Source organism: Hipposideros armiger, unplaced genomic scaffold, assembly GCF_001890085.2.
Source record: "Hipposideros armiger isolate ML-2016 unplaced genomic scaffold, ASM189008v1 scaffold_990, whole genome shotgun sequence".
Lineage (NCBI taxonomy): Eukaryota > Metazoa > Chordata > Mammalia > Chiroptera > Hipposideridae > Hipposideros > Hipposideros armiger.
The window spans coordinates 476,750-490,970 of record NW_017732340.1 but is presented as its reverse complement, the minus strand read 5'-3'; the positions used below and the strand labels follow the sequence as shown (position 1 = coordinate 490,970).

The 14,221-nt window shown below is 52.9% G+C and overlaps 1 protein-coding gene across 4 annotated transcripts in view; it reads left to right on the top strand.

Annotated features, from left to right (window-relative positions):
- The window catches only part of POC1A (POC1 centriolar protein A), an 87,331-nt gene that overhangs the window by 59,462 nt on the left and 13,648 nt on the right, over nt 1-14,221 (top strand). For 3 of the 4 annotated variants that reach the window (XM_019631332.1, XM_019631331.1, XM_019631330.1), the window contains exon 10: nt 9,925-10,068. The exons of the other annotated variant lie outside the window; for it this stretch is intronic. In XM_019631332.1, the coding sequence (XP_019486877.1) occupies nt 9,925-10,068 (144 nt within the window). The remainder of the gene's footprint in view (nt 1-9,924; nt 10,069-14,221) is intronic. 4 annotated transcript variants of the gene reach the window in all.

Sequence of the window (14,221 nt, the reverse complement as noted above, 5' to 3'; positions counted from 1 at the left end):
ATCTGCCTCTAGGTAGGGGGTAGGTAACCCTAAGGTGCTCCTTGCCTAGCCAAGGGTGGGCCCTCAGTCATGTTTGTGGAGCTGAACTGAGCAAGAGCCAGCCTCATGGAAGCGGGTGGCGTTCAGCGGGAATGCTCTTACAAAGGCTTTGATCACGCACAAGTCACCCTTCACCTTCGTACACGTTCATACAAAGCCAGCAGCGGTAACCAAACCCCATACTCATACGCGGCTGGCTTGCGAGAGCTTTGGCAAGACTGCCAAACAATTAGACGATTTGAAGAAACCAGAATTCCGTGGGTTCAGGGCTATGTTTAGAACTCGAAGTTTCCTCTTGTTGGACTCCAGGCCGGAACCCTAAATTACAGGGCAAACAAGACTGTAGTATATCTAGTCCACAAATATTGTGGGGAACACAGGACTGGTTTTGAGCTTTGGGTTGAGGAAACAACCGTGCCTTTTTCCACTCAAGAAGCTGGCGGTGAGGGTGAGCCCAAGTGAGCTCTGCCCTGCTCCCTGCTGTCCTCCCGGGGCCGGCTTAGGAAACAGGGAGGCAGCCAGACAGGGACGCCTGTTCACCTTCCACAAGGGCAAATTGCCACAGCCAGAGGCCTGAGGTGCAGACTAAGAAACGTCTGGCCGAGACCTCTGCACCCTCGCTTAGCAAGCTGTGCATGCGGTGAACGGTTCAGTGGAAACAATGTAACTGTGTGTGTGTGTGTGTGTGTGTGTGTGTGTGTGTGTGTGTGTGTGTCCATTTCTTCCAGTTCTGCACTCGGCCCGCTTCAGAAACACAGTGACATGCTTTGGTGTTTTAAGTGGGCATTGGCCAGATGTGCTGCCCACCTGGGTCTATACAAGGAGGGTACCAATGAGACAGCCCAGGTCTTGGGCCTGAGTCACCTCCCTGTCCTCTCTCTGGGTCAGACTCAAGCCATGGACCAGTCCTGGATGTTTTTGTCTCTTGCAGAGTTTCTAGAGCAGGCCGGGCTGGGGGCAAGGTCCAGTGTTCGAGGTTAAAAGAAAAAGAAATTTCTACCTTGAGCAGGTGTTAATAATTGACTACCTCACCCACTGGAGGGGGGCATTCTGTCAAGTCAGCTCGTGACATCTTTATGGGAAAACTCCAGCCATTCCTGGCTGCTGGCCAGGTGTGCGCAGACCTCGCTCACTCATGACTGTCAAAGTGTGTGGGTCCCTAAGCAGCTGAGGCTGACCGCTCCATAGACTGGACAGCTGCTGCTTGGGAGACCCTGCCTGGGGACATCTGCTGACAGCCGGGGAACTGAGGCTTTGCACTGAAGCGTGACGCTGGCTTTCTGCATTTGGAAACTAATCTCCAGACCAGTGGTAGACCTCACAGGCCTTACCTGGGGTCTTCAGCCTTGGGTTTTGCCCATTGGTGATGTCCCATGGAGAGGTGGCAGTTTACATCTTGAGTGCAGAGTGCTACTGATGGGTGGTGTCAATTGCAGTGTCATGTGATGGGTAGTTTGGGCTCCCAGGAGCATTTCAATTGTAACTGCATTTTTTTTTTAAGTCAGACTTATTAATATATCGGTAGTAACATTCACCATTTTAAAAAGTGAACCATTCTCTGAGTTTTGACAAACACATAATCATGTAATCCCCATGATGAGCATGGTACAGTGATTCCATCGTCCCCAAAAGTCTCCTGTGCCCCTTTGCAGTCAGGCCACTCCCCCCATCTCCAGCCCCAGGCAACTACTGATCTGTTTTCTATCACTGTAGACAGTTTGCATTTCTCAGAATTTGGTATAAATGGAATCATATAGTTATATATTCTTTTGGTCTGGTTTCTTTCACTTCAGCCTAATTATTTTGAAAGTCACCCATGTTATATGTATCAATAGTTCACTCATTTTTATTGCTGCATAGTACACCATCCAGGGGATGTACCACAGTTTGTTTACCTGCCTGTTGGTGAACATTTGGGTTATTTTCAGTTTGGGGCTATTATAAATAAAGCTGTTATTAACTTTCTTTTTTTTAAATTTTTTTTATTGGGGAATTGGGGGAGGGTAACAGCACTGGGGAATTGGGGGGAAGGGGAACAGACAAGTTGCTGTCTTTTTTTTTTTTTTTTTTCAGTCTAGTTGTGGAGGACGTTGTTTCACTGGCCCATGTTGGTATTATTATTGCGCTCTTCCCGGGTGAGGCAGATCGGTCGCCGGCCTCTGGACAGCCGCTCACGGCAGCTCACACCGGCTGCCGGCTGCCAGCCGCTCACGCTGGCTGTCGGCCACTGCAGCAGGGGCTACATCCTTCACCATCGCCATCACCGGCGACTCACAGCAGCCCAGCTCCAGGTCGAACTGTAGAGGGCAGTGTCACTGGCCCTCATGTGGGATCCAAACCGGGGCTCTGCTGCTCAGAGCTGGCGTCCCAAGCTGGCTCTTAACGCGCCACTCAGCCGGCCCTTAACTTTCATGTACGTATCTTTTTATATATATAGTTTCATTTTTCTTGGGTGTAAATACGTAGGATTGAATGGGACGTGCAATATGTGCATAGTTAGCCTTTTAAGGAACTGTCGAACTGTTTTCCAAAGTGGTCGTACCATCTTACATTCTCCCCGGTGGTGTACTAGAGGTCGAGTTTCTCCACCTCCTCACCAGCACTTGATGTGGTCAGTCTTTTTAACTTCAGACCGTTCTAATAGGTGTATAGTGGTATCTCACTGTAATTTCTTTTTTTTTTTTTTAAGATTTTATTCGGGGATTGGGGAAGGGGAGCATTGTGTTTTTCCAGGACCCATCAGCTCACAGTCAAGTTGTCCTTCAATCTTAGTTGTGGAGGGCACAGCTCAGCTCCAAGTCCAGCCGCCGTTTTCAATCTAGTTGCAGAGGGATGGGGGTGGGGTGGCATAGCCCACCATCCCATGTGGGAGTCAAACCAGCAACCTTGTTATTAAGAGCATGCGCTCTCACCAGCTGAGCCTTCCTGTCACCTATTGGCAGCTCAGAGGCAGTTCAGCTCGGGCGCAGTTCACTGGCCCACGTGGGAATCGAACCAGCGACCCTGTTGCTCAGAGCTCACTCTCTAATCAACTGTGCCACCTGGCCCTCTCACTGTGATTTTAACTTGCATTTTCCTAATAACTAATGATGTAGAGCACCTTTTTATGTATTTGTTTGCCATTTTTACATGTCCTTTGGTGAAGTGTCCATTCAGCTCTTTTGCCTGTTTTTAAAAATTAGATTGTCTTCTCACTGAGTTTTGAAAGTCCTTGTATATTCTGGGTAAAAGTCCTTTGCCAAATATGTGACTTGCAAATATTTTCTGCCAGTTTGTGGTTTGTGTTTTCATCTTTTTAACAGTGTCTTTCAAAGAGCAGACGTTTTGAATTTTGATGAAGCTCATTTTATCAACTTTTTCTTTTCTGGATCATGCGTTGAATGTCATATCTAAGAAATCTTTACCTAACCCGAGCTCACAGAGATTTTCTCCTGTACTTTAGAAGAGAACTGTATGCTGATGTTATAGTTTTCGGCTTGTGCATTTCGGTCTGCGATCCATTTTGAGTTACTTTTGTGTACGGTGCAAAGTATGTACTGAAGTTCATTTCTTTGCATATTGGTATGCAATTGTTCCAGCAATTGTTGAAAAAAAACTCTTTTCTCTGCTAAGTTGTTTGTGTACCTGTGTTAAAAATTAATTGACCAGATATCTGTGGGCCCATTTCTGGCCTCTGTCTACTCCGTCAATCTATGTGCCTATCCTCTCACAAACACCACACTGGCTTGGTCTTAAATTCTGGTAATGTGAGTCCTCTAATGTTCTTTTTTTCAAAATGTCTTTGTTTTTCTAGTTCCTTTGCCTTTCTGTATAAATTTTAGAATCAGCTTCTTTTTTTGTAGGTGATTTTGGGGAGAATTGACATCTTAAAACAATGGAGCCTCCAATACATTAGCGTGGTATATCTCTTCATTGATATTGGTCTTTGATTTTTCTCATCAGTGCATTGTAATGTTCAGCAAATAGATTTTGTACATATGTTGTTTGATTTATATCTAAGCATTTTGTAGTGGGTTGAATGGTGCGCCCCCAAAGATATGTCCATGCTCTAACCCCCAGAACCTGTGAATGTGACGTTATTTGGGGAAAAGGTCTTTGTCATTGTAACTAAGGATCTCAAGATGAGACCGTTGATTGAGCTGACCCTAAATCCAGTGGCAAGTGTCCTCATAAGAGATACACAGAGAAGAGACACCTGTGAAGATGGAGGCCGAGATCAGAGTTATACAGCCACAAGTCAAGGAATCCTGTAGTCACCAGAAGCTGAAAGAGGCAAAAAATGATTCTTAGTGTCTCCAGAGGGAGTGTGGCCCTATTGACACCTTAATTTCAGACCTTTGGAACTCAGAATAAATTTCTATTGCTTTAAACACTAAGTGTGACAACTTTTTAGAGTAGCCCTAGGAAACTAATAATACATTTAAGGTTTTTTGGTGACAATGAAAAGATAATGGCCAAGAATGTTCAAGAAATAATGAAAGGCATCAAACCCAGATCCAAGCTCAGGGAAGTGACAAGTAGGCTGAAGAGAAACAAAAACAAAACAAAAGCCCATACAAATTATATTTAAGCCTTCATAAACCAAAGATTAAGAGAAAATCTTGAAGATAGAGAAGGGAGACACATTATATATGGGGATCAAAGGTAGGAATTACAGAATTATTCTCATATGAAACTACACAAGCCAGAAAACACTGAAGTTACATCTTCAAAGTATTCAGAGAAAAAAAAACTGTCAACCCAGAATTCTATACTCAGCAAAAATATCTTTTAAAAATGGAGAAATAAAAGACTTTTTCAGACAAACAAAAGCTGAGAGAATTTATTAACAGTAAACTTTTCTCCTTCTGGGATTCCAGGCATACATGTGTTAGACAATCTGACATCATCCCACAGCTTATGGACACTCTGTTCTGTTCTTTTCCCAATTTATGCTTCAATTTGAGGAATTAATCTATCTTTAAGGTCACTGAATCCTTTCCTCCACTGAGCTAAGCCCAGCAAAGCTACTCTTCATCTCTGCCCCTGTGCTTCTTATGTCTAACGTTCCCATTGACTCCTTCTTAATCATTTCTACCTCTCTGCCGAAGTTCCCCACCTGTTTATGTGTGCTGTCCACATTTTCTGGTAGAACCTTTGACATATTAATCATGGTTATTTTAAACTCTCTTCTGACAGTGCCACTGTCTAAGTCATCTGAATCTGATTCTGCTGATTGCTTTGCCTCTCAACAGTGGGTTTTTTCCTTGCCTTTTTGTGTGTCTCATAATTTTTTTTTTTTTTAGATTTTTTTTTTTAATTTTATTGGGGAATTGGGGGAAGGGGAACAGACAAGTTGCTGGGGTTTTTTTGTTCTTCAGTCTAGTTGTGGAGGCTGCTGGCCGTTCATGCTGGCTGCCGGCCACACACGGTAGCCCATGGCAACCCACTGCAGCAGGGGACTGCAGCCCACGCCGTCGCCAGCGACTCACGGCAGCCCAGCTCCAGGTTGAGCTGTTGTTCAGCATCTTACCTGAGGAGGGCAGTGTCACTGGCCCTCATATGTGGGATCCGAACCGGGGCCCTCTGGCGTCCCAAGCCAGCTCTTAACCAACGCGCCACTCGGCCAGCCCTCATAATTTTTTATTGAATGCCAGACACTGCCGTTCAGACAGTGGAGATTGCGCTGAGTTTATCAGGAGTTGCGCTTAGTTTAGTGTTCCTGTGTACTTAAAGTGAGGTCTGGCTGTTGGAGGGTTTTCTCAGTGTTCCTGTGCCACCCCCAGCTTCCAGCCTCCCTAGGGGCCTGCCCCTCAGAGGGTGTCCGTCTCCATGTTCCCGCCCCTCCCTCAGCTACAGGCTACTTGCTAGCTGTGTTGGGGGGACCCTTTGTTGCCCTGGCCCAGGTTCATCTTAGGCCCTATGACTCTGAGTTTCAGGAGTCTTGCCCCTTCCCCAGCCGCAGGACACCTCAGTGATCTCAGCTCAGGATGGTTTCCTGCCTCTCCACTAAGGCCAGAGGGGTTTTATCTTTCTTTGCTCTTCCCCCAAAACTTATGATTTTTGCTGTGAGGGAGAAGGTGCTGGCAGCTTTCATGCCTTTTCTGAGTCGACTCCCCTCTTCCAGGCCTGCGCACCTCAAGGGTGGTTTGCTGCCATCCATGCCCTGCCCCCAGTCTTTCTCATGAAAGCCCAGTGGACGTTTGTGGAGGAGAACCTGTGAGTGGGTGTCAACACCCCTTGTGTCTGTGGCTCCCAGGGGTCCTTCACTCTCACCCTCCACCTTCAGCCTCTAGCAATTTGTTAAAACTTATGACTCAGTTCTTCCTGAGGTACATACTCACTTGTTCTATATCCACTTGGAAAGCACTCGCCATCCCTTCTTCCTGTGCTTTGCCAAAGGTGAGCTGTACTCACTTCCTGTTTTCCTTGGAAGAAGAGTCTGTCTTTCCTTAAGTTCCAGGCTAGTTGTTTACTCTGTGACCTCAGCTCTCTGATTTAAGAAAAGTTATGATTCTTTTAGGTTGTCGTCTTTTCCCTGTGAGGATGGGAGTAATGCTTTCCCCAGCTTTCTGTACCTGAGGTAGAAGGAACCACCTCATCCATACCTGCATCTTGATGATGAAAAAGTGAGACCGGTCCATTCAGAGACCAGTCTAGAAGTTAACTTATCACAGGAAGACCTGCAAGCCTTTTTGTTTTGTCTTTTTTAATGAAAATGCATGGGTTGGCTACCCATGTGTTTGAGTGGCTGAGATCAACCATAGATACTTAGGCAATTCCTGCTGTGTGTGAAGTGCTGAGCTCCTGGTGGCACATGACAGGCTGGCAGCAACAGAACTGAGGCAAGCAGAAACTAAACTACTGTGAGAGCCCAGGACCCACATGGGGCCAGGGCGAGAGGGGACACCTAAGATCCCAGGTTCATCTATTTTGACTTTCACCTTTCTCTCTCTTCTGATGTTTAAGCTGTTTATATTTGGCAGAAACGGTGCAGCTCCATGGGTGTGAGAGTAGATTAATGTGATTTTACTCGTGATGAGCCTCACTGAGAGCCACAGGCAGGGCCCCCAGCACCCTTGAATATTGGACAGACAGAACGCTCACACGGTTCTCCCCTTACGCTGCTCCGCTTATCCCGCTGCTGTCACTACTCAGCCCCGGCCATGTGTCTCTTCCCGCTCTTGTCCGGCATCTCTCTGTTTTGTTGCTTGCCTGCCCAGCTCTCGGGGAAACGCCACGTCCCCAGAGTGCTGGATGCAGGTGAGTGGCTGCGACACCGTGGGGCGGGGCTGCTGCCCTTGGTCTTGGGGGTGTTGAGTGTTCGGGGAGGGCCTGCTCTGTGTTCCGCTCCGGGCCAGACAGGCATCCCAGGGCAGGTGGGATGGGGGAATGACGTAGAAAGTGTTAGACCAGGGGCTGGGGGCCCCCATGGGGGTGTAAGAGGGTGTACCTGCCTGTACTTTGGGTTCAGATCCCAGCTCTGTCATTTCCTGGGCAACTTAGAACAAGTTATTTAACCTCGCTGAGCTGCTTCCCCATCTGAAAAATACGGTTAAGAATACCGGCTGTGAAGGGCCATTGTAAGGCTTCAACGAAGTGACCTGTAAAACGCTGGCACCTAGGTGACAGGTAAACAGCAGCGAATATCCTCTCTCTGTGCTGGGCTCGCAGTGTGTGGAGTGTGGTAATGGCTGCTGATGGGAGTGGACAGGGAAGCTGACGAGGGCCTCATCCTGGTGGTGAAGGAAGACGGGGACCAAACGGCGCGGCCGGAGAACGGCCCAGCAGCAGGACCTGGACTTGAGCGTGAGGCTCGAGGCCGGGCGCCTCCCCACAGTCACGCCTCGGCTGATCCTCAGCTTCCTTTATTGTGAAATGGACACAGCCCGTGGAAGCTTGGACTATATGGGGAAGCCTGGCGGTTCTGCGGCCTTCTCTTCCCAAGGCCACTTTTCTGGCTCGGGCACGTGGCTGCCATCCTCAGCGTCCACCCACCTCCCCGCCACTCCCGTTGTCACTGCTTCAGAGGCTCAGCTCGGCGCTGTCAGTTGCGGGGCTGTTCTAAAGAAATAGACTTTCATTGCCCGCTCCCAGGCAGCGGGCGGCACCTGTCGGACCACTTCTGGAGGACGCGCGCTGTCGGGTGCTGGGCTGCTCGGCCCCCTCCTTCCTCGGGGCCCTTCCTCAGGGAGCCGTGGGGACTCGGTGTGCAGAGGAAGAGCACGCATGTCTGGAATTGGGGTCCTCTGGAGCAGTGGGCACAGGGCTGTGACCATGTCTGAGTGATTTCAGAGAAGCGCTTCTCACAGCCCTTTGAAGAGCAGGCTCAGTCATCACCCCGATTTTACAGATGACAAAGTTGAAGCCCGGAGAGGTTGAGCCCCTTTCTTGCCCAGGGCCCCTTAGCCAGTCAGTGGTGGAGCTCGAATATCAGCCAAGTTGCTGCTTTCCCCACTGCACTCAGCTGTCTCCGAGAGGACCTCCTGGGTCCGAGGGCCACCGCAGTGAGGTGAAGGCTGATCGAGGCTTCTGAAATGCCTCATTTTGGGATGGACACCTGGCATTGAGATCTGAACTGCACTGGTTCCTGGAGGACGAGAGGAGCCCAGCTCTGGTGGGCTGAGGCCTTCCCCAGTGGCCACAGCGCCATAGCAGATGTGCCGATGGTGGCCATGTGGGAATGGTGCTACTCTGTTTTCAAGAATACCCTCTGGCTGGGTCTCACGTTCAAGTTCTCTTTACTTACCAGGGCCTGCGTTTTTCCAAGTTCAGATCAATGTGCACCTGAGAGTTTGTTATCTGTGCAATCAGAACGTTTCCTAATAAAGGAAAACGTGCAGTTGCCTCAGCTCTGTGGTCAGCAAGCTCTGAGCCCAGTGAGTCCCAGATTTACAGGGGCGAGGGGTGATGAGTGTGGGCAGGACACTGGGACAGGCACACAGACACACAGACGGGCGGCTCAGGTGTCCTGGCCCTGAGACGCAGTGGCGGGAGGAACGGGGCAGGGATGGCGCAGGTCCAGGCGGCGGGAGCAGAGAGGAGCTTCTGACTGGGGTTGCCAAGTATGTGGAGGACAGGCTGCTCGGGGCAGGCGGAATGAGGCGTGGATGAGGGCCTGCCCAGCGCAGAGGGCCACGGGGAGCTGTGGAAAGGGGCAGGCCCAGAGCAGGGTGCCTTGTCAGGGGGCTTGAGTTTTCTCTCGAAGGCGGTGGAGAGCCCTGAAGGACTGGTGAAGCTGGGGAGTGACATGGTAACGTTTGGAATGTCCGTGAGTTTGTGGTTTAAAACCCTGAGCCCAGTGCGGCTTCACTGATGGGCTGCTAGGGCTTTGGGGCCGGCCAGGAGTGTGAGCCTTGCCGAGCACGGCATTCCCACGGGGAACAAGTCCCCAGGAATTGCAGGCTCCCAGATCAAAGCTGGGCATCTGCCGGCTGTGTCCTCAGGAGTGCTGGGACGCCTGAGGTAGGGAGAAAGAAGCCTTTGTCTGTGCACAGAACAGCGCCCGACTTTTGGGGGACAGTGGACTGGATGAACCCCCTTAGGAAATCACTTGTTCTCGGTGGTGGTGGGACTGGGGGAGTGGTTTCTGTATTTGGGGCCTGGGGATCTTGGGCGAAACACCAAGCCCCTCGCGTTCCTGGAGTCTTGTCTGAGGCAGCCCGGGGCCCCTCTGGCCACCTGCACCTTCCTCATGGCCTCTGCTCAGAAAGGAAGGCCTGGGGGCGGGTGTGCGGCCCGGCTGTGGCGTCCTGGCACGCGGCTGTTGCTCACCAGCATTTGGAGCTTGTTTTCTCACATTGGCTGGTGGTTTTCCACTTGCTTCTATGACGGGGCTGTTCCTCTGTCAGGGTTTCCTCGAGCACTCAATTAAGACAGGGCTGCCTTTCCTTTCATTGTCTTTAGCCAGAGGTGGATTTCCCCGTCCCAGCAGGCAGAGGCAGGAGTCCGGAGTCAGTGCGGAGCCGGCCCCAGGAGCCCGTCAGCGTGCCCCAGACGCTGACCAGCACGCTGGAGCACATCGTGGGCCAGCTGGATGTCCTCACCCAGGTAGGCGTGATGCGAGTTCGCCATCGTCTGCATTTGGCCTGCCATTCGGGCCATCGGAGGTTGGCCAGCAGGTGCTGTTTTTAAAAACAATTATAATGGACCCATTTTTCAGTCCAAGTTAGCGAAATGGCATCCTGGCTTGCAGGGCCATCCGAGCCTTGGCCAAGCCACTGGACCCCAGAATCACCAGCTCTGGATCCTGCCGGGGTGTGCCCACACAGGGCTGGCCTGGGCCACAACAGAGCTTTGAAAGAAACACTGGTGGTTCATCCCACTCTTTACTGGGGGCACCCCAGGGACGGGAGCCCAGGCATCCGGGAGTGCAGGCTCTGGGCTCGAGCTGTCACTGCTTGTCCTCTGAGTGACGTGGAGACATGCCCTGGGATCTCCAAACTCTGGCATGTTTACCTGTGAGGTGTGCTGGTCGTGGGCTCCTCCCACATTCGTGGTGGGATTAAAGGAGGTGAACCTTTGCGTGGCCCCGGGAGCTGGGGCGCTGACTACCCTCCTGAGACAGACGTGGGCCCCCCTGTGGAGCATGCGTGTTCATACTGCAGACTCGGGGCGCAGCAGTGTCAGTAAGAGCAAAATGCCCTGACGACAGGTGGTGGCCAGCACTGCAGGCATCTCAGCGGGGGCATCTCCTGGGGTGGGAGAGTGGTCCTGGCAGAGGGAGTGACCTGCCTGCAGGTCTGGAGGAGGCCCTGGGCACATCCAGGCCACAGGCAAAGCCCAGCGTGGCTGGCGTGGGTCATAAAGTTGGGACGAGGCGGGATTTAAAGTCCCTTAGGCCCCTTCCGTCCTTGGTGCCGGGTGCAGACCCCCCTCTCCTGGGCCAGCTCGGGTAGAGTGAGAGTGCAGGAGGTACGCAAAGGACCCCGGCGTCTGACAGAAATGGAGCTGCAATAGTGTGGCGTCATGGGCCTGGGGCTCGGTGAGGAAAGCCCCTCCACCTCGTGTCATGCGGTCCACGCGCATCACAGCATCCCAGCTGGGACTGCACACCTGGCACCCACTGAGGGGAGGACATCTGAAGGGAAAGGGCTGGCATTGGTGACAGGGATGATGGGACTGTGGGCACATAGTGCAGACATTCCCGAAAGCCGCTGACCCTGGAGAAGAAGGCGTGTGCTGAGAGAGCTGCGAGGAGCATGCGAAGACTTCAAACAGTCCCCTACCTCACACCCAGCAGAAGCTGCCACACCCGCCCATGCTTTCACCTCCTCATCAAGTGGGAGATTGGAGGGGGGTTGGAATCAATTAGAACTTTATAGGATAAAATTGGAAATGAAGTCTGAGAAGATGGTTAAAAATAGCGTCATTGGATCCAGAGGCGTATAACTCTAAAAGCATTTCGTGTCAGTGTTTTCAGGGTACACGTGGAGGGCTTGTTATGTGTTAGCGGTTAGGAGCATGATAGTGACTTTGTAAGAAATTGGCGTCACAGAGAATACGGGAAGGCCCTCCTGTGGCCGGATGTCTCGGCGGCACCCTTTGCAGACCCACGCGGCACTCCCCCCACCTGAGGCCCAGCCCGTCGCCAGCCACCTGCTGTGCCCAGAAGTGTGCGTTCCTGAATGCCAAAGTGCAGTGGGCTCCTTGGGTCCTGGGGAAGCCTGGGTTCCACAGACGAAGCCCCCAGGGAGGCCTTCGAGTGCAGCCGTTTGCGGAACATGGGCTGTGCGTCTGCGCTGACCCTCGTGCTCCCCTCAGGCTTGGTCGCCCGCCATTTTCCAGGCCCATCGCCTCCTGGAGTTGGAGCTCTAGCTGGGGTGTTTCAGCCGGAGCCAGAGCTGTCCCCACTCGGGTTGGAGGCCCCCCCTCCCCATTGGGACCAGCCTGGCTGAGGGCAGCCCCCTCTCTGGAAGCTCCCCTGAGGCCTCGAGCTGGGCGCCCACCACAGTCCTTCTCCTGTGTGGGGAGCTCGGCCGGGCTCTGAGCCTCCTTGGTCTGTGGCTGTCGGCTTCGGATGCCGTCCCCTCTGTGGGTGCTCCTCACTACCCTGACGTGCCCCTGTGCTCTGGAGGGGTGGGGTGTCTCAGCCACCCCAGCACTGACTCCTCCTTCAAAGTCACCCGTCTGAAGCATGCTGTCCTCCCCTCTCACCGCCCCTTCCCTCCCCCACAAGGACGTTGACTGCAAAGTGGCCTCTGCCTTCCTGGGGCCTCCTTCCTAGAGAGCACTTTTTCAGGGAAGAGCCATGGGGGCTGCAGTGGGCAGTGGCCGGGATGCTTACTGAGTGCGGCACAGAGCCTCAGGCCCCTGGGGGACGTGAGCGAGGCACCACGTGTGTGTCAGGGGCTCATGGTCCTCAGAGCCTGCCCTGCTGCTCAACAGGCTGAGTGTGGCCCCGTAATCGAGTCCTCCTCTCTGGATGTGTGTGGCCCGTGTGGCACCAGTCTGAAGACCAGGGCCCCAGTCTCAGTCCTGTTCCGGGGCACCTCTGGGCAAAGCAAAGGCTTGGAGGTCAGGCAGCTGTGCGAGCCCCTGGAGAGATTCGGCTCAGAGCTTGTTTGGGTGCATATCCGGCTTTCCCACGTCCTAGCTCAATGACCTTGGGCAAAGCACTTAACCTCTGTGCCTCAGTTTCCAAATCTGGAACACAGAGCGATTACTAGCACCCGCTTCACGGGGCTCTTGTGAAGATTAGAAGTGCCAGCCTATGTGAAGCCCGTTGGATGGTGCCCAGCAAGGCCCTGTCATTATTCAGGCCTTCACGATGTGGAGGAGGGTCTTCACGATGGCACCAGAAATGCCTCCACCGGCTCCCCACTGCCTCCCTGCCCAGGAGAGCCAGTCCTCAGCCCTCGCAACAAGGGTGGCGGGTTCCCTCCATGCACACATATTTGGTGAGCCCTTTCTGTGTATGGGGCTCTCCCACTCTTGGGAACGTCCCAGGACTGGTTCTGCTGATGGCAGAGCCAGGCGTCCAAGGAGGGGCAGGCATCGGGACTGCCGAGACAGCTGGGATAGCACACCAGGCGGAAGTCCAGCGGGCCAGGTGGAGAAGGCCATGGGTCCTGTTGGGGGGCGCGGTAACAGCAGCAGCACAGGAGTTTGCGCTTCTCATGGGGCCACTGAGCAGGGCAGAGTTGGGGCCTGACATGCTGAGTGTCTGGGGTGGAGCGGAGATGGGGACACAGAGAGGCTGGGACCTGGGCAGGGGGCAGAGCTCTCATGGTCCTACCCCAGGATGTGACTTCTGCAGCTGCCCTGGCTTGGGATCAGCTTGGAGCCAGGTTTCACTGCAGGAGGGGCAAAGCGGTTAATTAGACAGGCAGGACCGCAGCTGGCCCCTGCGAGGCTCCTGGCACCCCAAGCAAGTGAGTGAGGCAGCTTCCTCTAGCCCGGCCCAGCGTCCTCTCAGACCCCAGGGAAGTCACACTGCCCTTGGGGTGTGTGCAGCATCTGAAACCCAGCCCTTTTAACTCCTGGATTGGGGTTGTGCTGTTTTATTTTCAGGGGAATACCTTTTTTATAAAGTACATACGTTAGTTTTCAAAAGTGTATTTTTTTCGGGGAAATAGACTAACCCGTCCCCCAGCAGGCGCACTCTTGGGCTGTGTGGCCTGTCAGGTGCTATTTCAGATGGAAAGTCCTCAGAGTGTGGGGATCACGTCCTCTTCGTAAGTTTCCTCCTGCTGATGTTTGTCTGAGGCCTGCAGTTTCCCAAAGGTTGCACCGCAGAGCCCCGTGTTACCCTCCTGCTGGTGCCCAGCAGCTAGCATCATGCCATGTGCAGGTAGCGCGTCTGTAATGGCTGCTGTGCGGGACCAGTCCTGGGCGCCACTCAGTCTGGGCTTCTCCAGGATGCCAGGCAGTCCTGAGCTCGGCCCAGCACAGGTCAGACCTTCCGCAGCTCCCCTTGCTAAACAGTTTTGGTGTAGTTGGGGGGTGGCTTCATCGAGAAGTTGATCTGCAGACCAAACCTGACCTTCCTGAAAGTTAAGGCCAGAAGATCTTGCTCACAGCTCTGTGATCACAGAGCCAGCAGACCAGGCCCCTGAGGTCGCTGGCCAGAGAGCACACCCCCTTGCCCTGGCCCTTCTTTGTGTGGGAGAGACCCCTCCTTAACGTTACCCTGTGAGGTTGCTTTGGGGCTCCACTCATTCCTCCACTGAGTTCCTTAGAGCCCTGATCCTAGCCAGACACC